General features: G+C 35.1%; 1 protein-coding gene and 1 long non-coding RNA gene across 2 annotated transcripts in view; one reads left to right on the plus strand and one right to left on the minus strand.

Moving 5' to 3' along the window:
• The window catches only part of LOC128571617 (uncharacterized), a 55,293-nt gene that overhangs the window by 10,747 nt on the left and 21,382 nt on the right, over positions 1–23,164 (minus strand). The gene's annotated exons all lie outside the window — the stretch shown is intronic.
• C19H18orf63 (chromosome 19 C18orf63 homolog) overlaps positions 1–23,164 on the plus strand; it is a 42,740-nt gene that overhangs the window by 1,352 nt on the left and 18,224 nt on the right. The window contains exons 2-8 of the mRNA XM_053571169.1: positions 1,242–1,410; positions 3,131–3,209; positions 5,596–5,652; positions 10,186–10,297; positions 11,548–11,589; positions 14,004–14,080; positions 22,217–22,326. Coding sequence (XP_053427144.1) covers positions 1,277–1,410; positions 3,131–3,209; positions 5,596–5,652; positions 10,186–10,297; positions 11,548–11,589; positions 14,004–14,080; positions 22,217–22,326 — 611 coding nt within the window. The 5' untranslated portion in view covers positions 1,242–1,276. The remainder of the gene's footprint in view (positions 1–1,241; positions 1,411–3,130; positions 3,210–5,595; positions 5,653–10,185; positions 10,298–11,547; positions 11,590–14,003; positions 14,081–22,216; positions 22,327–23,164) is intronic.

The raw sequence follows: 23,164 nt of genomic DNA on the forward strand, positions 1-23,164 counted from the left end.
TTGCCTTGGAACTTTGTACCTTTCACACACACAACACAAATGCTGAAAGAGAAGAAATATTTTTATTTTTAATGATACCAGGAATCATCTTGATTATTAGCACCTTGTGTGAGTTTGTTACCCATTATAAGAGTACTTGCAGATTTAAAAGAACCAAGTGGTTTATTGAATGATGAGAAAATCTCACACTGTGGTGCTCGAGTGAGAGAAATGGGTTGGAGCCAGAAGGGCAAGCCAGCATTCCTCAGTTGACCCCACAAAGGCATTTTCTTATTGTGATCAGTCAGACTTAAAGGTTGATCACACTCCAGATTCCTGGGCTAATATGTAATTACTTCCAAAAATGAAAAAATATGTTGAAGTTAAAAAGTTTGAAAGTACTTGAAAGTCCAGGTTACTTTCTCTGGATGTTTGTGCATGTTATAGTACTTCAGCTTCAATAGGTTGCTTTACTTTTATATTCCAGTTTTCTCTTCTGTAACAATACATAATACAGACTTCAAAGGTATACCCTGTAAATTATCAACTGTAAAATGTGCCCCAAATAGAATTTTAAAACTTGGTGGAAACAAAAGCTAGGTAACAACTTAGAGATCTCAGTAAACATTTTCATTCATGTAAAATGAGTATTATATTCCTTAACATGCTTTACATAGATAATCTGAAACTACAGAAGACTTTGCTATGTATTTTGATTTAAAAATAAAACTATCATTGTTATAAGAAAGATTTTCTTTTCCTGAAAACAAAATGAAACTTAATGTACAGGAACTGTAGAAGGTATTTATTAAACACAAAATAGTAGAAATATGTTTAGTTCCATAGCAAAGTAGGCATTTAATAAACAGTAGCTGCTGTTTTATATTGTTTATTCTCAAATTATTCCATTTGTGCTATGAAACTGCAGGTTTAAAACTCTAGATTATGATAAAAATCTTCTAAAATTTATTGTAGCAATTACTGCACAACTCTGAATACAGTAAAAAACATTGAACACTTTAAGTGAGTGAATTACATTCTGTATGATCTATACCTTAACAAAATGTGTACCTTCAAATTCTAGAAAATCATTAGAACATCTTAAAGGTTAAAATTTCAGTGATACTTAACTGCTAAAGTTTGCTAACTAATGTGTTTTTCTGATCTTATTCTAATACAGTTATCAATGATGTGCTGAGTTGGTATTGAAACCCTCTTGGTAACATAGTTTACTTCCTTTTTATTGCTGTTTGTTTTTAAAGGCCTGATTGCTGAGACATTCAGTCAACAGGAAAATATGAATGAGCCTAGGCAGCAATCACTGTTCTTCATCACACTTCCAGATTTACACAAACTCTGTGCTGTCAGAATAATATTGAGTAATGGATTGGCAGATACTGAGATTAGGATTATACAAATGAAGATATGCAGGTAAAAAAGTACATGTTGTAACTAAGGCTTTCAAAACTTTTTTAAGACCCATAAGAGCTATTTTAGAAGTATTTCCTTTAAAGCAAAATAATCTATGTAAACATATACTTTCAAAGTAAAGGAAGTCAGTTTTGTTTTGACTGGGCATATTGTATTAAGTTTAAGGAGGGACTTAAAATACTTGATAGAATATCTCACTGTTGAATTTTTATATTTGTGACCTGTTATATGCTTTTGTAAAATATAAAATTTCTATAAACATTCATGAGTTAAATCAGGCTCCAAAAACTTAGAGATCCTAATTAATCAATACCTACTGAGTATCTATTGTTTATAGAGCACTTACAGACACTGTAAATGCTTTAGTATAGTTTCTTAATTTTCAAGTCAGTATAAGACACTGATGAGTATTATTTCAGGATCTGTCTCAATAAAGATGATCCCAGATTGTCTTTGAAAAACAGCTCAGAGGAAACCTAAAGTATAATTCCATGGTTACTGAGGACCCATTGTATATTCGTCCCTTAAATTACAGGAGAAGATTACATCTTTAACTGAAATTTTGGGAGAAGAACAAACACCTGTAAGATTATTAGGGACTAGAACTAAGGAAGATGTTTTGGGGATGTCCTCCATTTTCTTCTTATTCACAAACTTTTCTTCTTGTTGCATATTTTCCTACCCAAGGGCAGCAGGGAGCCTGTACCCGCCTGCTAATTTGATACCTATCAATGACTTAATCGTGACTCCCTTTGGAAATACTAAAATAGGTAGAAAACCTTATTGAGGTTTTCTACTGTTTGCCCTTGAATTAAAGGTGGCCATGCCCACAAAGCAGAGCTGTCTTAATTCAACCTCTCAGTGACTGACAGCCTGAACAGAGAGGAGAGAGAGCTGGCTTGTGGCAGACAAACACAGGCCTTGCAAAAGCCAAGTGGCTGCTGCACTTGACTTCCAACAGATAGGAAGCCACACAAAACAGGTTGGCCTGTCTTGGTTTTTGAGGTAGGTCTATACACATACTAATCGGCATTTTAATTTATTTGATGATTAGTAATGATGAAAAATTTCAGATTTCTGTCTGTATTCCTGTTTGTATTTTTCATTATCTTTCCACTGAACTTTGAAATAAAATTATTGATGGTAATTTGAATCATGATGATTTTTGTTGTAAATTTGTCTATTGAAACCACCACTCACTTCTTACTGGCTTGTGAAGAATTTCCTTTTTGAACGAAAAGGATCTAGTCAATAGTTGTAATTTTCAAGAAGTTGATAACTTCATTGGTAGGTGAATCCTGTGCCTCTTGCCTCCAGTGATCCCTGCCTGACACTTAAAAAAAAAAAAAAGAGGAAAATAGAACAGGAATTAAAAAGAGATGGATTCCTCATTGTGCTTTGATTTCTTCGAGTCTATTTAGGAGAGAAGTGGAGCTTTAAAATATGAATTTAGTTTCACAGATGAAATAGCCTTAAAAACTCAGGAACAGGGACAAATTATCATATTAGTATCAGTGTATAAACTTCGTAATTCTTTTAATTCAATTGTTGTGTTCAAAGTAACAACATGCCAGTGTGGGGAGAAAGACAAAAGTCTGTAACACAGTCATTGCCTAGAAAAACTTAAAATTTTAACTAAGCAAATTTTTTAAATGTTCCAATAAAGTAAAAACACAGATGGTGGATAAATCTACTTTAGTAATATATTTAATCTCCACAGGCAATTGCTGTTTCTGCATCAAGATATTCTTACATCACCTGTGCCTGGAATATTAAACCAAATTTGGGTGGTGATGGCGGTTAGTATTTTAACATTTTACCAAATATTATTGCTAATTATTGGGAGCAAATTGATAAACAATGATTTAGGTTATTGTAGCTGAGATCAAAGATGGTTTATAAGGGTGAATCACACTGTGTTACAGTCTGATTTAACCTTTAACAGATTAACTTTGATATGCCTGATGGTTAAAATCTGTATTTTCTATCATAAATGCTAAGGTAAAGAATATTAAAGAATAAAATACGTAACAGTATAACTTTTTTAAGATAGTTTAAATGGGCTTAATACCTTGTATAATATTTTATCCTTTAGAATAAAAGATCAAAGTTTCTTACTCAGCAAATCTCCAACTGTTTTAATTGTTTAAACTAATCCCATGACAGATAAATCTCCATCTATCTTTGAATAACTTAGATTAATGTTTATTTTAATTTAGAAATATTAAAAAATGTTTTTATATTTAGTAAAATTAGTACTAGTGACATATTTCTCAATGCTATATGTAACTGGAAATTATAATGAAATTTCAAAGATCTTTATGAACATCATATTATTCTAAGATCTTTATAAAAAATCTTTCTCAGGATTTTAATCCCCCAGAAATTAGTTAAATCAATATTTGTTAACAATGATGATAAATCATCCAAAACTTTATTTCTTTTATTTTTCTTCTAGGTCTCGGTTATATGTTCATCTTACATCATTTTATCCTTAATATTAATTTTTTTAAAAAGACAATCTGTTAGTGAATAAGTTGACTAATATCTCTTATTTGTATCCTTTTTTACCTGAAAATCTTTATGGCAGAAGGACATTATTTTAGAGTTCTAGTAAATTAAAGTATCCTAATTTTGGCAAGAATAATAACAGGAAAGTAGCCTTCTGTTTTTTAAATATATGTTTTGTTTTCTTACAAAAATATTAGATTCTGAAAAAAAAAAAACAAAACAAAAGTATTAGATTCTGTAAAAAAAATTACAAAAATATTTAAGTAGAAAATGAGATTATTATGCATAGGATTTTGAAACTTGCCTTTGAGTCCTCCTTTAACAGCTTCTTCTGGATATCTTTCCATGTCAATACATATATTTTCCTTGTTTTTTAAGGCTCTGAATTATTTAACTGGTTGTATAATACTTAATAACTCCTAACGCACCCCGTGTTTCTAGTGTTAAGTGTTTCAGAAAGCATCATTGACATTACATCATTTTTATGTGATAGTTTCCATGGATTAAGTTTTTTGAAGTGTATTACAACACATTTTAAACTGTAATGGTTACTGCTAAATTGGGCTCTGAAAATTTTATGCTGGATTACATTTTTTGTTTGTTTTTGAAACAGAGTTTCACTTTGTCACCCCTGATACAGTGTCCTGGGGTCATAGATCACAGCAACCTCAAGTTCTTGGGCTCACGCAATCCTCTTGCCTCAGCCTCCTGAGTAGCTGGGACTATAGGCATGTACCACAACGCCTGGCTATTTTTAGAGACAGGGTCTCACTCTTAGACTAGTCTCAAACTCCTGAGCTCAGGCAATCTACTCGCTTCAGCCACCCTGAGTGCTAAAATAATAGGCATGAGCCACCATGCCCAGCCTTGTATTACATTTTAATAAATAGTGGGCTGTAGTGGCTCAAACCTGTAATCTGAGTGCTTTGGAAGTTCAGAGCAGTGGATCACTTGAGACCAGGAGTTCAAGACCAGCCTGGGCAACATAGCAAAATCCCATTTCTACCAAAGTAAAAAATAAAAAATTATCTGGGTGCGCTGGTGCACCTGTAGTCCCAGCTACTGGGGAAGCTGAGGTGGGAAAAGTGCTTAAATCTTGGAGTTTGAGCTATAATAGACTGTGCCACTGTATAACAGAGTGGTGTCTGGATGACAGAGCAAGACCCTGACTCTTTAAAAAAATAAATAGTGTATGAGAGAAAGTATTTTTTAATAGTTTCATGAACACTGTAGATAATAGCCTTTAAATATTTGTCAATCTGTAGGTTAAAGATAATATCTTCCTTAATTTGTATTTCCTTTATTAGTGAATTGGAACACTTATGCCTTTTGAATGTGATCTTCATTTGTGCATATTTTCCTCATTCGTGTCTAAGAATTTATTGTATACTAAGAAAAGTATTAAAAACTTACACGAAACTTATGGGCCTTTTCCTTTTATATGGCTACTGGGGTTTTGTCACTCCCAAAGAGGATTTCCACACTTTGAGAATGTACCTACATATTTTAGTTCAAGGAGGGCATGATCCTCACTTCTCCAAGCCATAGAAGCTGATAGGATGATAGCCTGATTCTGTTTCCTCTGTTGTATACAGTGCTTAAAATCTTTATGTATTTCATTATTTAATTATGTATTTGTTAAATCCTTTTTATAAATGTGGATTTTTGTTATAGATACCGTCTTATAAAGCTGGAAAACTTAATGCCTATGTTGAAAAATACAGAGCTAAGGTAAGTTTTATAAAGAATAACTCTGGGTGTTTATGTTGATTATGTGTTCAACTTCTTTAGTCAGCAAATCAAAGTTAAAGTATCTTTCTCACAGATTATTGCTATGCATGTAAAAGAACCCAATAGTTTTTTCCAAAAATTATTTTGCATGTTGAGTGTAGAAAGAGGGGTAGAGACTTATTTTTTATTGGATACTTTATTGTAGGCATTTGTGTGGCATAATTTCATTTACCATGTACATCTTCAAAGAAGTGAATATCCCTATTTTCACAGATGAACAAAATGTAACCTAGTGAGGTAAAATTATTCACCACTATCACATAGGCAGTGTGCGGAAGAACAAGACATTATAGATTGTATAATGACGATGAGTTTCTGGATCTTTGTAAGGAAAAGAATTAATACAAGGGGGTGAGCACTCTCCATCTCCATAAATGAAGTCATTGAGCTTTGACTAGAGCTTCCTTGATGCATCTGCGTATAACTCTGAGGCACTGTATCATTGGTTATTCTAGCAGCCTGTCCTGCCATAACTGGCCTTGGTTCCTAGATCTAGTGGGGTTCAGGATAATGAGGTTTCTGGTCATCTCTGAAATGATATCTCTCCTTTATATTATAGAATAAAAAGGTCTCAGAAATGGTACTTTCTAGCTCCCTAAAAAATCTTTAAATAACCTAAAAGCTGGTTTCAGACATCAGTTGCAATCTGGGAAGATAGTAGCAATGAGGAAGGATTGTGTTTAAATGTTTTTGTTGAGACAAGTCTTTGGTCATAACAATTCTGGTTATCTTTAGAGGCCATTTGTGAACTATGAGAGCCAGATTTGCGTATATCATCCACCTAGAATTAGAACCTAGGTCTTTAAGAACACCCTGCAAAATTCTATCCTTGATTGTGGAAAGTATCTCATAATTTAATGAAGACCCATTAGCTGTCTTACTGGCCTTCTCTTAGAGAATCTAATCTTGTTATTAATATATTGATTTAAAAACTCCATTGCTATAGAATCTGTAAGTCAAAATTGGAGGAAGGCTATGATGTTACAAAAAGAATATGATTTTTAAGATGAATTTTAAAGATCAAAACAATTACATTCTGAGAAATAGGTAGCATTTCAGTACAAAAGATCCTTGAATAAAGTCTTTTTAACTTTGTTTCATTATGAGGACAAAAAAATGTGTTCTAGCAAAGCCACTGTGTAGAGTGTGCATGTTTTCCTCTTGTCCACATGTGTTTTCTCAATATACTTCGGTTTCCTCCCACATACCAAAGATGTGCATGTTGGGTGATTGGCAAGTCTAAATCGTCCCAGTCTGAGCAAGTGTAGGTGTGTGAGAGTGCACCTGCAATGGAATGGCATCTTTTGCAGGGGTGGTTCCCAACTTGAGCCCTAAGCTGCTAGAATAGACTCTGGCTGCCCACCACTCTGAACTGGAATAAGCAAGTGGTCACATGAATAAATAAATGCATAAAAATTACTATAAAAATTCATAAAGTGTATGGTAATCAGACACATGAACAATTGATGTGACATGAAAGCACTCAGGTAGCCTGCCATATTTCTAATTATTTCTTTTTGAATTACATGGTGGTAGGAGGTGCTCCTGACAATTTTAATTTTGCAAACATTTATTCCTCGATTTAATTCATAATTCACCACCACTACCACCACTGTCACTTACTGATTCACCTGAAATAATTATTTTGTTTGTATTCATTGTTCTTAAATTTATGTTTAGTTCACATTTATTCCAGTGTTTAATATTTTGAGTGTTTTAAGTCTTTATTTAGAAGTTTAGTGATGTTACTGTGACCAGAACTATGCCATAGTTCTTATTTATATCAGTTAGCCTATGGTGGAATTGGTTTTGTTATATGCTATTTCCCTTAAAGTTGAAGATTTCAAAAATCTGTTGATGACGTCGAGTCAGGACTTAACATACTGATCTATTAAGCAGTGTTTATACTACACACCATCAATTTACATGTCTTTTAAAATTATAAGAAAATAAAAATTAAAATAATCACCCACTGTCCTTTCACCATAATTAAAAATACTTACTTTGTGCTGTATTTTCTTACTCTGTAAATTCACACTTTTGGCTTTATCAGTGCAAGGTGTCACATTGTCAGTCTGTTTATAGTCTTATCCTTTCCCATTTATCCCAGTTTCTCATTCCTTCTGGCCCCTTTACCAGACTTCCAGATCCTGAATTCTTTGTTATTCACTAACATTTTTCCATCCATACTTGTTTTCCTACCATCATTGAGCCTTCATGGTTATGCTCAATTTTTCTTTATATGAATATTTTTCTTCTTTGTTTTTGAGATAGTCTCAGTATGTCACCCTGCGTAGAGTGCTGTGGCATTACAGCTCACAGCAACCTCAAGCTCTTGGGCTTAAGTTTTTCTTTTGCCTCAGTCTCCCAAGTAGCTGGGACTGCAGGCTCCCACCACAATGCCCAGCTATTTTTTTTTGTTGTTGTTGCAGTTGTCATTGTTTTTTGGCAGGCCCAGGCTAGATTCGAACCTGCCAGCTCCGGTGTATGTGTCTGGCGCCCTAGCCACTGAGCTACAGGCGCCAAGCCTATAATGGATACTTTTCATATAACAGTAATCATAATCAGCAGATATTTATTGAATATCTATGTAAGCACTTATTTCTGGAGATAAAACTGTGAACCAGATAAAGTCTCTGACCTCAGGAATTTTAGAGCAGGAAAAGAATCTCTACCTTTTCAAGTTTTTGGAAGAGTTTGTGTGGAATTTTGTTATTTCTTTAATAAATAGTTGGTAAAATTTACCTATAATGCCATCTGAGATTTTTAACTATGATTTTAACTTTAGTAGAGTTGTCTAATTGTTGGCATAAAGTTCCTTACAATATTCCCTATCTTCCTTTGAAGCAGAATCTGTAGTGATTTAGTGATGTCACCCTTTTCCTTCCTGATATTGGTAATGTGTGTTTCTGCCTCTTTCTCATCTTCTTCCTATTCCTCCTCCTCTGAAGGGAAGTACTTTTTCCTACAATGGCAGTCACCCAAATAGAAAAAGTGGTAGAAAATTTCTCACTGACGTTAGTTGAAGTAATAAATGACACCATTGTTGCCCTGTCACGTGTTCAAGTCACCAACCAGCATAGTTATGGATGATAGGATTGCCCCAGACTTCTTCCTTGAAGAAGTTTGTGCTGAGTTTGTGCTGACATATCCTGTTATATCTAGAGAATTCTTCAGGCCAAGGAGAAAGTCAATACAGAAATCAAGGTGAAAGCCACTTGGTTTTCTAAGGAAGACTCCAGGTTTATGCATTCCTTTTTTTTTTTGCAGCTTGACTCATCCTGCTCCTTGAAGTCCTAAGGATAGTAGCCATAATTAGATTCCCAAACTACAAACAGATGTGCTCCCATCCCTTGCCAACAGGTTATTGAGTTATGTCCTGGAAACACTCCCCTGAAGCCAAAGTAGTGTAGAAATGTGGGGTAGATAATAGTGAGAGAGAGTTCACCTTGGCTCTCTAACATTTCCACATGTTTTTTTTTTTCACAGAGGCAGTGGCAGCCTTTCTGTTTTTGTTTTTTTTTTTTCTTCATGGACTATATTTTCAAAGATGTTTTTACAGCAGACAACCTTGGCCATTGTCCTAACCTTGAGCACTTTTTCCTCATGTGTATGTGCTAATCTGTGCTCAGCTGAGTATTTAAGAGGAGCCCTCTGCTGATCTCCAGAGTTTGCTTACTGTGTAGCTCTTTCTCTCCAGCCCTTTGACCCTAAAAACTCTAGCTTCATTGGCCTCCCTGGACCCTCAGCTCTGCCTTCGCAATTCACAGAGATTACCAGACTTCCTTGATTCCCCCTCCCTGTACAGCCTGGAGGCTCTCTAAAATCAAGAAGCTGGGGAAATCCCGGGGCTCATCTTGTTGGTTTCCCATCTCTTAGGGATCACTCTCTTCCTTGTCATGTGATGTCCAACATCTTGTGAACCATTGTTTCATATAAATTCATATAGCCAAGTTTTTAGATTCTTCAAGGAGGAGAATGGATCTGGTTTCTATTACTTATTGGTCAGAAGTGAAAGTCTCAAATTTTAAAATTCTGTGCAAATAGAGCTACTCTGTTGGTTTCATGTGTGCCACATAAATATGTATTTTGTGATGCGAACTAGGCTGAACCATACTGAGAAATACTGCAAGATCTTTCCATTCTGGAGTCCTCTGTGTGGACCAGAATGTAAAGTAAAGTTGAAGGTTCTTAGCATAGAAAATCTCAAGATTTAGGCTTAGTGGGCCAGGGTAAGCAGGAAGAATTTGGCCATAATTGCATTATAGTAGTAGTATTTTGAAGTGGATATTTTTTAGTAGTTCTTTAACTTTAAAATAAGATGGCATTAGATACCGCAATTACTATAATTTTTATCCAAAATATCCCATTTTGTTGGGTATTGATCTAAATAGGCTGTCACTTCTTTTTAGTTTATAGGGACATAGAAATTGCTCAAAATTTGCCCGTATTTTTCCCTTTAATATTTTTTAGATGGAAGCTCCACAAAGAGTAATTCCAGTAATTCTTCAAAACTGCCTCTCATATTCACTTATCGCTAGACTTGCTCCAGCCTGGAACAGAACTGGCCATTTCTTGATACAAGGTAACTTTATCTTTTTGAGTCTTTTGGGCTTTCTAAATTAGATTACTTTTATTACATGCATCTATTTTTAATTTCAAGATAATATTTTTAGAGAGCAATTCTTTATTTCAAATATTATGCTTTTGGTTACATAGATGGATCACTTTTGTAATGCTTGAATCACAGTTATAAGTGTGCCTATCATCCAGATAGGATTCATTGGACCCATTAGATAGTTTTTCGCCCATTCCATTCTTCCCCACCCTAATCATGCTTGATTTTCACTGAGTTTTTTTACTTCCTCTGTTCACATGTGTGCCTCTTGGTTAGCTCCAGTTTAATAGTGAGTACACTAGATATTTGTTTTTTCATTCTTTAGATATTTCACTTAGGGTAATGATTTCCAGTTCCATCCAAAATTGTTGAAAATTCGTCCTTTTTGTGGCCAAATAGTACCCCTTGGTATACATATACCACATTTTGTTAATCCATTCATGAATTGATGGGCACTTAGGTTGATTATGTGTCTTTGAAATTGTACTGCAATAAACATTGCAAGTGCAGGTGTCTTTTTGATAAAATGACTTTTCCTTTGGGTAGATACCCAGCTGTGAGACTCCTAGTTCAAATGATAGGTCTACTTTCACTTTTTTGAGAGAATAATTCTCTTTTTTTTTTTAAACTGACCCAAACTAAACATTCTCATACAAGTCCACAACATAAGTGTCATCTCCTTACTTTGGGATTGTCTGCAGAGGCCTGCTGATGTTTCTTTAAAAAAAAAAAAAAAAGCTTATTACACATATAATACTTGGGGCTTAAAAAGGAATAAATGTAAAGTTATGAACCAGTATGATAAAATGAGCACAAATTGCAATATTGATGAAACTGAAAAACTGTGCTGACTTTTTTGTTGAGGTTTGACTATCTTCTAAGTATTTTATAGAGGAGATAAATATTTAAGGAAGAATTGAGTATTTCTCCCATCCAAGAACTAACCAAGCCCAACCCTGCTTAGCCTCCAAGACTAGACAAGACTAGGCACATTCAGGGTAGTATGGCTATAGACAAGTTGGGTATTTCTATCCTTTTAATTAAAGAGATCTACTTTTTAAACAATTATTTTTTTCTCTGAACTGTCATCAGATATTCCTTTGCATTTCAAGGTATTTTCCTTAGCTTTGATAATTTCACATCAAGTGTAATTATATTTATCAAGCATGATTATTTACAATTTATAATAATGTAGCATATTCTGTAAATTTTTTAAGGAAGAGATTTTCTGTCTCAGATGGGAAAGCAAAGTGCTGTTGGTAAGTACAAATGCTTAAGTCAATACATAAAACATTAGTATAATTAACATTTTTTAAAGAAAACAATGTTAGAGATAATTGGGTTATTCTAATCTTGATGGTTAGATTATATCAGAGTTGAATCAGATCTTGTTATAATCAGAATCTCACCTGGGAAATAACTTCTGATTTAAAATACATATTCTACTTCTATGAGAAAAATTCACTCATGGAAAAAGTTTTATTTCATCTACTTAAAATTATGGCTGTGTGAAAGACTTTAATTCAGTAGGAATTTATAATGTATAATTTTTAGAATCATATTGTCAAAAATGTTTTAATATTGATGTAAGGCAAAGCTTTATTTCTTATAAGAAGGCTATGATTATTTTTCTCCTTTAAAAAAATATTATCTGAAGAGACACAGATGACCCAAAATATACGGTTTACTGTATGGTATAATAGGATTCTTTCATTGATGTGTACGGTTTTATGTCAGACAGTTTCCTAGATAGTAGTCCAGAGATAGCAGATGGGCAGGAATCCTGAGCCCACAGTAGACATTGTTAATCTGTCATGGCAGCCTTTTCCCTCACTTAGGCATACCCTTAAAATATTGACCCGTGATCCACAACTATTTGATCTGAGTAAACCTTTCTGCGCTCGTTTTACATTTAAGTTGGGCAATGGCAGTCACTGTGCTATAACTCTGGATGAATGGGTTCATTAACTAAATCTAGTTTCATCCCTAGACATTATCATGAGACTACAGCTATAGAGATTAAAGTTAACAGTTCAGGAGAACAAAATTCCTTACTGTGTTAGGATTTTTTTCACTGTTACTGAAATACATATATATTACAGCATAACTAACAATTTGTAAGTGGCTAGCTCATTTAATTTTAACAAATTAAATATTTGTAACTAGTTCTCAGATCAAGATACATTACCAGCTCTGTCATGCCAGCTTGCTAGCTTCAGGTACTATCCTTTCCCAAGGTCACTACCATTCTGACTTATCTAAGTAGTTTTCTTTATGAAAAAGCAAGGTAGAGACTGTAAGGCTCTATCAGGGATGTCTAACCTTTTTTTTTTTTTTTTTTTCTCTGCTACACATTAGAAGAATAGTTGTCTTGGGCTACAAATTAAACACTAATGAAAGCTCATTAGTTAAAAAAAAAGTTCTTGCATAGTTTTCATGTCTGATACCACAGGTAAGCAAAAAATTTTCAAACAAAGTCAGCATGTGGCCCACAAGCTGCAGATTGGACCCCCTTGCCTAGGAGATCTGTAATATATCTGCTAGTATAGTTGAGGATATTTTTTCTTTCTTTGTTTTTGCTTCTTTTGAGGATATTTTTTAGTAAAAGATTACTTAAGTCAGAAATATGGTGTGATTCCTGTTTAGATTTCAGAGGGACAGTCTCCATATTCTTACATATAATTGATGTCATATGTGGATAGGTATGTGTTGATATGTATGTGTTGGGTTTTCCTCATAACTGTAGGGCATCTCATTTTTCTTTTTTTTATTATTATTAAATCATAGCTGTGTACATTAATGCGATCATGGGGCACCATACACTGGTTTTATAGACAATTTGACACATTTTCATCACACTGGTTAACATAGCCTTCCTGGCATTTTCTTAGTTATTGTGCTAAGATATTTACATACTACACTTACTAAGTTTCATATGTGCCCTTGTAAGATGCACTGCAGGTGTAATCCCACCAATCACCCTCCCTCTGCCCATCCTCCCCCCTCCCCTCCCTCTCTCCCTTCCCCCTATTCTTAGGTTATAACTGGGTTATAGCTTTCATGTGAAAGCCATAAATTAGTTTCATAGTAGGGCTGAGTACATTGGATACTTTTTCTTCCATTCTTGAGATACTTAATACTATAAAGAATATATTCCAGCTCCATCCATGTAAACATGAAAGAGGTAAAGTCTCCATATTTCTTTATGGCTGCATAATATTCCATGGAGTACATATACCACAATTTATTAATCCATTCATGGATCGAAGGGCACTTGGGCTTTTTCCATGACTTAGCAATTATGAATTAGGCTGCAGTAAACATTCTGGTACAAATATCTTTGTTATAATGTGATTTTTGGTCTTCTGGGTATATACCTAGTAGAGGAATTATAGGATTGAATGGCAGATCTATTTTTAGATCTTCATTTTTCTTATTGTAACCTTGGTCTATGACCTTCCCCCCCCACACACACATATTCATTCTGTTTTATACATTTGTCTTATTTTAGATGTCTCATCAATAGATCCTCAAATGATTTTTCGAGTTTTACCATATGTGAAAAAAATCTGACCTTAGTTTTTGATTGTTAAAGTATTTTTTTGCTACTAAAATACTTAATAGGAGGGAATAATAATTCCACACAGTTCACAGTTAAATATTTTATTTTCAGTAGTGGACATCAATGTAACAGAAACACAAGTTTGTCTGAGTATAGAAGCTTGTACAATCAGACTGCCACCACCTGAGGTATCATATATTTTGATTTCTATAATTTATTATATTTACTATAATCTTTTATATACTTTTATGTTTATTATTATTACTGATATACTACTGAACTTTAGTTTTTAACATAAAAAATAATAGGAAGGTTTTATTATTAAAATGATACTAAATGCTTGATCTATTTATATCTGTTTGATCTATTTAAATCTAAACGCTTTATCCATTTAAATCTGCTTCCTCAACGAAAATACTTTTTTTATTATTATTTTTATTATTATTAAATCATAGCTGTGTGCATTAATGCAATCATGGGGTACCATACACTGGTTTTATAGACCGTTTGAGATATTTTCATCACACTGGTTAACATAGCCTTCCTGGCATTCTCTTAGTTATTGTGTTAAGACATTTATATTCTACATTTACTAAGTTTCATATGTACCCTTGTAAGATGCACCGCAGGTGTAATCCCACCAATCACCCTCCTCCTCCCTCGCTTCCCCATATCTTAGGTTATAACTGGATTATAGCTTTCATATGAAAGCCATAAATTAGTTTCATGGTAGGGCTGAGTACAATGGATACTTTTTTTTCCATTCTTGAGATACTTTACTAAGAAGAATATGTTCCAGCTCCATCCATGTAAACATGAAAGAGGTAAAGTCTCCATCTTTTTTTAAAGCTGTATAATGTTCCATGGTATACATATACTATAATTTATTAATCCATTCGTGGATCAGTGGGCACTTGGACTTTTTCCATGACTTAGTAATTATGAATTGGGCTGCAATAAATATTCTGGTATAAATATCTTTGTTATAATGTGATTTTTGGTCTTCTGGGTATATACCTAGTAGAAGAATTATAGGATTGAATGGCAGATCTATTTTTAGATTTCTAAGGGTTGTCCAAACATCCTTCCAAAAGAAATGTATTAATTTGCATTCCCACCAGCAGTGTAGAAGTCTTCCCTTTTCTCCACATCAACGCCAACATCTCTGGGTTTGGGATTTTGTGATATGGGCTAATCTTACTGGAGTTAGATCTCAAAGTAGTTTTGATTTGCATTTCTCTGATGATTAGGATGATCAGCATTTTTTCATATGTCTGTAGGCCATGCGCCTGTCTTCAAGTTTCTCTTCAAGTCCCTTGCCCAGCCTACGATGGGATCACTTGTTCTTTCTTGCTTATACGTTTGAGTTCTTTGTGGATTCTGGTTATTAAAACTTTGTCAGAGACATAACCTGCAAATATCTTCTCCCATTCTGAAGGCTGTTTGCATGCTTTACTTACTGTGTTCTTGGCTGTCAGAAGCTCTTTAGTTTGATCAGGTCTCAGTAATGTATTTTTGAAGCCGCTTCAATTGCCCGGTGGGTGCGCCTCATAAAATACTCGCCCAGACCGATTTCTTCAAGGATTTTCCCTGCACTCTCTTCTAGTATTTTTATAGTTTCATGTCTTAAGTTTAAATCTTTAATCCAGTGAGAGTCTATCTTAGTTAATAGTGAAAGGTGTGGGTCCAGTTTCTGTCTTCTACGGGTTGCCAGCCAGTTCACCCAGCACCATTTGTTAAATAGGGAATCTTTTCCCCACTGAATGTTTTTAATTGGCTTGTCAACGATCAAATAACGGTAAATAGCTGGATTCATCTCTTGGTTCTCTGTTCTGTTCCAGACATCTACTTCTCTGTTTTTGTGCCAGTACCATGCTGTTTTGATAACTATCGATTTATATTATAGTCTCAGGTCCGGTAGCGTGATTCCTCCTGCTTTGTTTTTATTTCTGAGTATTGTCTTGGCTATTCGAGGTTTTTTTCTGATCCCATATAAAACAAAGTATTATTTTTTCAAGATCTTTAAAGTATGACAGTGGAGCTTTAATAGGGATTACATTAAAATTGTATATTGCTTTGGGTCGTATGGACATTTTAACAATGTTGATTCTTCCTAGCCATGAGCATGGTATGTTTTTCCATTTGTTAACATGTTCAGCTATTTCTTTTCTTAGAGTTTCATAGCTCTCTTTATAGAGATCGTTCACATCCTTTGTTAAATAAACTCCCAAATATTTCATCTTCTTTGGCACTACTATGAATGGAATAGAGTCCTTAACTGTTTTTTCAGCTTGATGGTATATATAAAGGCTACCGATTTACGAATGTTGATTTTGTAACCTGAGACGCTGCTGTATTCCTTGATCACTTCTAAGAGTTTTGTAGTAGAATCCCTGGTGTTTTCCAGATACACAATTATATCATCTGTGAAGAGCAAAAGTTTGACCTCTTCTGACCCTATATGGATACCCTTGATCGCCTTTTCTTCCCTGATTGTGCTGACTAAAACTTCCATTACAATGTTAAAGAGCAGTGGAGACAATGCACAGCCTTGTCTGGTTCCTTATCTGAGTGGAAATGATTTCAATTTAACTCCATTCAATAAGATATTGGCTGTGGGTTTGCTGTTGATGGCCTCTATCGGTTTAAGAAATGTCCCTTCTATACCAATTTTCTTAAGTGTTCTGATCATGAAAGGATGCTGTATATTATCAAAAGCTTTTTCTGCATCAATTGAGAGAATCATATGGTCTTTGTTTTTTAATTTGTTTATGTGCTGAATTATACTTACAGGTTTACAGATATTGAACCAGCCTTGAGACCCTGGGATAAAACCGACTTGGTCATGATGTATAATTTGTTTGATGTGCTGCTGGATTCTGTTTGTTAGGATCTTGTTGAATATTTTTGCATCTATATCCATTAGTGATATTGGTCTATAATTTACTTTTCTTGTTGGGTCTTTTCCTGGTTTGGGGATCAGGGTGATGTTTGCTTCATAGAACGTGTTGGGTAGTCTTCCTTCTTTTTCTGCATTTTGGAACAGGTTGAGTAATATAGGTACTAGTTCTTCTTTAAAGGTTTGGTAGAATTCTGACGTGAAGCCATCTGGTCTCAGGCTTTTTTTTTAGGGAGATTTCGTATGGTTGATGCTATTTCAGAACTTGATATTGGCCTGTTCAACATTTCCATTTGATTCTGGCTAAGTCTTGGAAGGTGACGTGCTTCCAAGTGTTGGTCAATTTCCTTCAGATTTTCATATTTCTGAGAATAAAGTTTCTTGTAATATTAATTAAGGATTTTTTGAATTTCTGAGGAGTCTGTTGTTATTTCATCTTTGTTGTTTCTGATTGATGAAATTAGAGATTTTACTCTTTTTTTTCCTGGTTAGGTTAGACATAGGTTCATCTATTTTATTGACCTTTTCAAAAAACCAACTTTTGCATTTATTGATCTGTTGTATAATTCTTCTGTTTCAATTTCATTTAATTCTGCTCTAATTTTGGTTATTTCTTTTCTTCTACTGGGTTTGGGGTTGGAATGTTCTTCCTTTTCCAGTTGCTTGAGATGTCCCATTATGTTGTTAACTTCCTCTCTTTCCATTCTCTTGGGGAATACTTGCAGTGCTATAAATTTCCCTCTTAGGACTGCCTTTGCGGTATTCCAAAGGTTCTGATAATTCGTGTCTTCATTGTCGTTTTGTTCCAAAAATTTGGCAGTTTCCTTCTTAATCTCATCTCTGACCCAGCTATCATTCAGCATAAGGTTATTTAACTTCCATGTTTTTGTATGAGTATGCAGATTCCTGTTGTTACTGAGTTCAACTTTTATTCTATGGTGGTCCGAGAAGATGCAAGGAATAATTTCTATTCCTTTAAATTTACTGAGGTTAGACTTGTGACCTAAGATGTGATCGATTTTGGAGTATGTTTCGTTCGCTGATGAGAAGTATGTATGTATTCAGTTTTGTTTGGATGAAATGTTCCGTAGATGTCTGCTAAATCCAAATGTTGGATGGTTAGGTTTAAATCTAAAATTTCTTTGCTCAGCTTCTTATTGGAGGATCGATCCAACACTGCCAAAGGAGTGTTGAAATCTCTGACTATTATGGACCTGGAGGAAATCAAGTTGCTCGTGTCTGTTAGAGTTTCTCTTATAAATTGAGGCGCATTCTGGTTGGGTGCATAAATATTAATAACTGAAATCTCATCATATTGAGTATTGCCCTTAACAAATATGAAGTGACCATTCTTATCCTTCCTAACTTTTGTTGGTTTAAATAAAGCCTGTTGTGTCTGCAAATAGAATTGCAACACCTGCTTTTTTCTGATTACCATTTGCCTGAAATGGACGGCCATCCTTTCACCCTGAGTCTATATTTATCTTTTAAGGTAAGATGTGATTCTTGTATGCAGCAGAGTTTTTGTATCCAGTCAGCTAACCTGTGCCTCTTTAGAGGACAGTTTAAGCCATTCACATTAATGGAGAATATTGATAAGTCTGGTAAAATTTGGGGTATTGAGTTTTTCAAAAGTCTAGTGGACATTTTTAATCCTTTAGCCAGTGTGGAAGTTGGAGTTTGATCAAAAGTTTCTGAGTGAGTTTACTTTTGTGGTAGAGGATTGGGCTGGTCATTATGGAGGATAGGTCTGAGAATATCCTGAAGAGCTGGTTTGGTTATGGCAAATTTTCTTCAACATATGAATCTCATTGTAGTGTTTAATTTCTCCATCATAAATGAAACTCAGTTTAGCTGGATACAGGATCCGGGGTTGAAAGTTACTTTGCTTTAGGAGATTAAAAGTCGATGACCACCCTCTTCTGGCTTGAAAAGTTTCAGCAGAGAGATCTGCAGTCATTCTAATATTCTTCCCTTTGTAGGTAATGGATTTCTTACGTCTGGCTGCTTTGAGAATTTTCTCCTTGATATTAATTTTAGTGAAGTTAATTATGATATGCCTGGGGGATGTCTTATTCGGATTGAATCATGCTGGGGTTCTGAAACTGTCTGCTATCTGAATTTCAGAATCTCTTGGAATGTCTGGAAAATTTTTTTTCATAATTTCATGGAGAAGGGTCTCTGTGCCTTATGAGGCCACTTCATCACTTTCAGGGATTCCAGTGAGGCAGATATTAGCCTTCTTCAGATTATCCCAGAGCTCTCTTGAGAGAATGATCCGTTTTTGCTCTCCATTTCTCTTCCTCTTTGAGAGTTTGGGAGCATTCAAAAGCTTTGTCTTCAGTGTCAGAAATCCTTTCTTCTTCTTGTTCCACTCTGTTAGTGAGGGATTCTACTGTATTTTTCAGATCTTTGAGGGCTGCAAATTCTTGTTTCAGTGTGTCAAAATCTTTGATGGTTTTGTCTTTAAATTCGTTAAATACTCCTGCGTGGTTCCCTCTCAGCCGACTGTCCTCTCCTCACTCCCATGCTGCAGAATCAGCACTGACCAGCTTCAGTCTAGGCCCTGTCCACACCCCTTGAGAAATCACCCAAGAATCTGGACTCCTGGGGGACAGGTCTCCAGACCTCAGAGTGAGAGTGGAGGGGAGTGCTGGGAGCTCTGAATTGCAGGTAGAGAATACATACAGTTCTATACAGTTTTATGCCTGACCGGAGAATGCCGTGGCACCTACTAGGGGAGATAGGTCCAGTTTTTAGAGGGTCTCTCCTGTGGAGTGGAGTGGGAGGACCTTTGAACTCTGCTCGTTTGTTTGTGGGGCACTCCGAGCTGTTCTCGTGGAGGAGGGGACTCCTGTCCGCTTGGTGATGGATTTTGTACCTTTTGTTTATATCCTTGGGGTCGTAGCTCGCCTCAGCGTGGTTGATGTGCATTCTTCAACCTTCTCTCTTGGTATAGCTCTAATACACCAGGTTACTTGCTAAATTTCTGTCCTTTAACTCTCCTATTGGACGGGAGCCTCTGTGGAAAGCTGGCTTCAGTCAGCCATCTTGTCTCCGCCACCTTATTTTTTTTGTTTGTTTTTGAGACAGAGTCTCTTTTTGTCACCCTTAGTAGAGTGCTGTGGCATCATAGCTCACAGCAACTTCAAACTCTTGGGCTGAAGCAATTTTAATAGCTGGGACTATAGTCACCCACCATAACGCCCAGCTGTTTTTAGAGATGGGCGTCTCGCTTTGCTCAGGCTGATCTCAAACCTGTGAGCTCAATCCACCCACCTTGGCCTACTAGAGTGCTAGGATTACAGGCATGAGCCAGAGTCATCCTTGGCTTTTCCTCATCCTCGTTTTCTCTTTTCAATTGGTCTTTAATAACCTACCTTGTTCTGAAACTAAGTACCATCTGTCTCCATCTCTGTTGCTCTAATTCAGACTTCCTTCTTTTGCCTAGTCTGTTAAACTAGTCTCTCTGAGGGCCTTCTTATTTCTAGCCTTTCCTCTTTTGGTTTATTCTCTAATCCTTCCTTACAATGTCAACAGAGTTCTCTTTCCGAAACATAGGTCCCTAACCTAAATATATCTCCAGTATCTCAACATTGTCTACATAAAATTAAGTCCAAGTTCTTTAGATTGGCATTATGAAGAGGAAGTGGTATTTATTGGTTACCTGATTTTCAATACGGTTTTGGTTACATAAAGATACTTTATAAATATTTAATAAGTAAATAAATACAAGAGGTTAGCAGTGTCTTGGAGTATATGGTGAACAGTTGGGTAGTTTGCCAGTCTTTAGAATAATCTGTGTTGAGAAAGACCAGTATAGACAAATTGTGCTGGTATGGTAGAAATCTCTGCACCAATTGATTTGAATCTCTGAACGGTGTAGAAAATACCCAGGAAGGTACAAACTAAAGGTATGTAAATAGGCGTATGTGAGAATCCATGAACTGCAAACATTTGAACCTGGTACTTAACCTCCTTTGGATTCAGTTTTAGGTTCTGTTTTCCCTCAGTTTATTCATTGCTCTGCAACCAGTCCTTTCTGACATTCGTAGCCATCCCTGCCCTAATCATCTTTTTATCACATAGTTTAGGCAACTGATCTCTTAAGTACAGTGTATTATAGTATAAGATGTATCTCTTGTGCACAGGAAGATATGTTCTTACTCATCCTGAGTATGCTTGCTCTCTTACCTCACAACATAACCAATGTATGCGAATGCCAAATGAGTCATACCAAATTCCACGAGAATTCAGAGAAGGACCAGTCACTTCTGTATATAAAGGAAATAGGTCTAGATCCATTGGTAGAAGGCAGATAAATCAGAGTAGGGACAATGCTTTAAGCAAGTATATATGTATCCTTAAAATGTTAATGATTTGTCCAGGTTATAAAAAGTTGGTCATTTTAGCTGGAGTTCTTGAAAAGTAGTAGGCATTGAGGCTAGAACATGTTGCCCAAAGATGCTATGGTGATAGACTAAAAAGGAGGTGAGGAATTGTGAACTATTGTCTGTAACCTAAATATAGTATCTTTCTACCTATTAATAGTTTATTTTTTAACCTCCTTTGAGGTCTTACTCTCTCATTAATTGTAAGAAAATGCCTCCCATGGGGACATCTCAGGGTGAGAGAATTATAATTGGGAAATGATTGTTGGCTAAGTACAAACTTAAATATCCTTTAGGTAGAGAACCTGAGGAACAAGGAAGAAAGTATTCAAGGAGAGAAGGGGAGGGGATGTAAAAGAGATGGAATATTGACTTTGTGCTCTCCCTTCTAAATGTATAACTTCCTTATTTGTCCACCATTTTAAAAAAGGTCACCCTATGGCTCAGTGGATAGGACGCTGGCCCCATATACCAAGGGTGACAGGTTCAAACCCGGCCCTAGCCAAACTGCAACAAAAAAATAGCAGGGCATTGTGGCGGCTGCCTGTGGTCCCAGCCACTTGGGAGACTGAGGCAAGAGGATCGTCTAAGCACAGGAGTTGGAGCTTGCTGTAAGCTGTGATGCCATGGCACTCTACCGAGGGTGATAAAGTGAGACTCTGTATCTAAAAAAGTCAAAAAATTTGAAGTAAGACATTATTCTTATAGAATGTAAATATATGCCTTTAGAAAGTAGTCAACTTAAAAGCTTTTTATTATCAACATAATAAACAAAATCCCTGAAAGCTAGTTGAATACATAAAGAATAGAAGTTTTGGTTTGGAGGATGAGAGGGAGAGCATGACATACTTATTATAATGTATAGAGGAGAAACAGGGTGAGTTGAAACATAGTTTACATTATATAAACTGGTTATGCCTGGTTTATGCCTTTTAAACTACTTTAAACTGTGTGAGAATATAACAGATAAGTATTCTTTAATGTTTCTTTTTCTTTTGAGGACTTATGCATTAAAATCTTTTTTCTATTAAAAGCTAAAAGAATTTGATATTTCTCAGAATATTATAAAGGATTTTTACACTAACAAGAATGCTGTTATTGAAAGACATTCCATTTTAAGCAACTGGTGCTACGTTTTGCCAAGGTGAGATTTCAATTTGTAGTATCTAGGTTGAGTTCCTCTTATTTTGCTTCCTTAGCATTTATATATGCAAAAGTACAGACTACTTTGATGCATTTCAAAAACTGTATTGTAACTTTTAAAAGGCATTGAAACTGTATTTTTATACTTACAGAAGGCATAAATTTTTTTGCCTAATTTTATTTATAATTTTTACATTTGCATTATTACTTCTTGTTTCAAAATCAATAGTTTTCTGGATTTCTTATTATAAATTGATAACTGTTATAATAAAATCAATAAAACCTTATAAACCTCTACCTAATAATGCAATTATCATTTGACATGAGCTAAGTTTTAAGTTTTTGCTGTCTTTAGGAAAAAAATAATTTGTTACTAATACAAATGGAACTATTGAAATGGAATTTTTTGCAACATGGATGAGTCTGGAGGACATAATATTATATTAAGTGAAATAAACCAGGCACAGAAAGACAAATACTGTATGATCTTACTTATATTTGGAACTCAAAAAATTTGACTCGCAGAAGCAAAGAGTAGAAATGGTAATTACTATGGTCTGGGTAGTAGGGGTGAGGGTGTGGATTAGAGAGATGTTGGTCAAAAGAGAAAATTTCAGTTAGATAGCAGGAATATATTCAAGAGATCTGTTGTACAGCATGGTGATCTGTAGCTAATAACAATGCATTTTTTTCCTGAAAATCACTAAAAGGGTAGGTTTTTTAAAAGTTCTCTCACTACAATATATATATATGTGAGGTAATACATGTGTTAATTAGCTTGATTTATCCATTCCATAATGTTTACATATTTCAAAATATCATGTCATACACAATAAGTA

The sequence above is a fragment of the Nycticebus coucang genome, chromosome 19 (genome assembly GCF_027406575.1).
Source record: "Nycticebus coucang isolate mNycCou1 chromosome 19, mNycCou1.pri, whole genome shotgun sequence".
Taxonomy (NCBI): domain Eukaryota; kingdom Metazoa; phylum Chordata; class Mammalia; order Primates; family Lorisidae; genus Nycticebus; species Nycticebus coucang.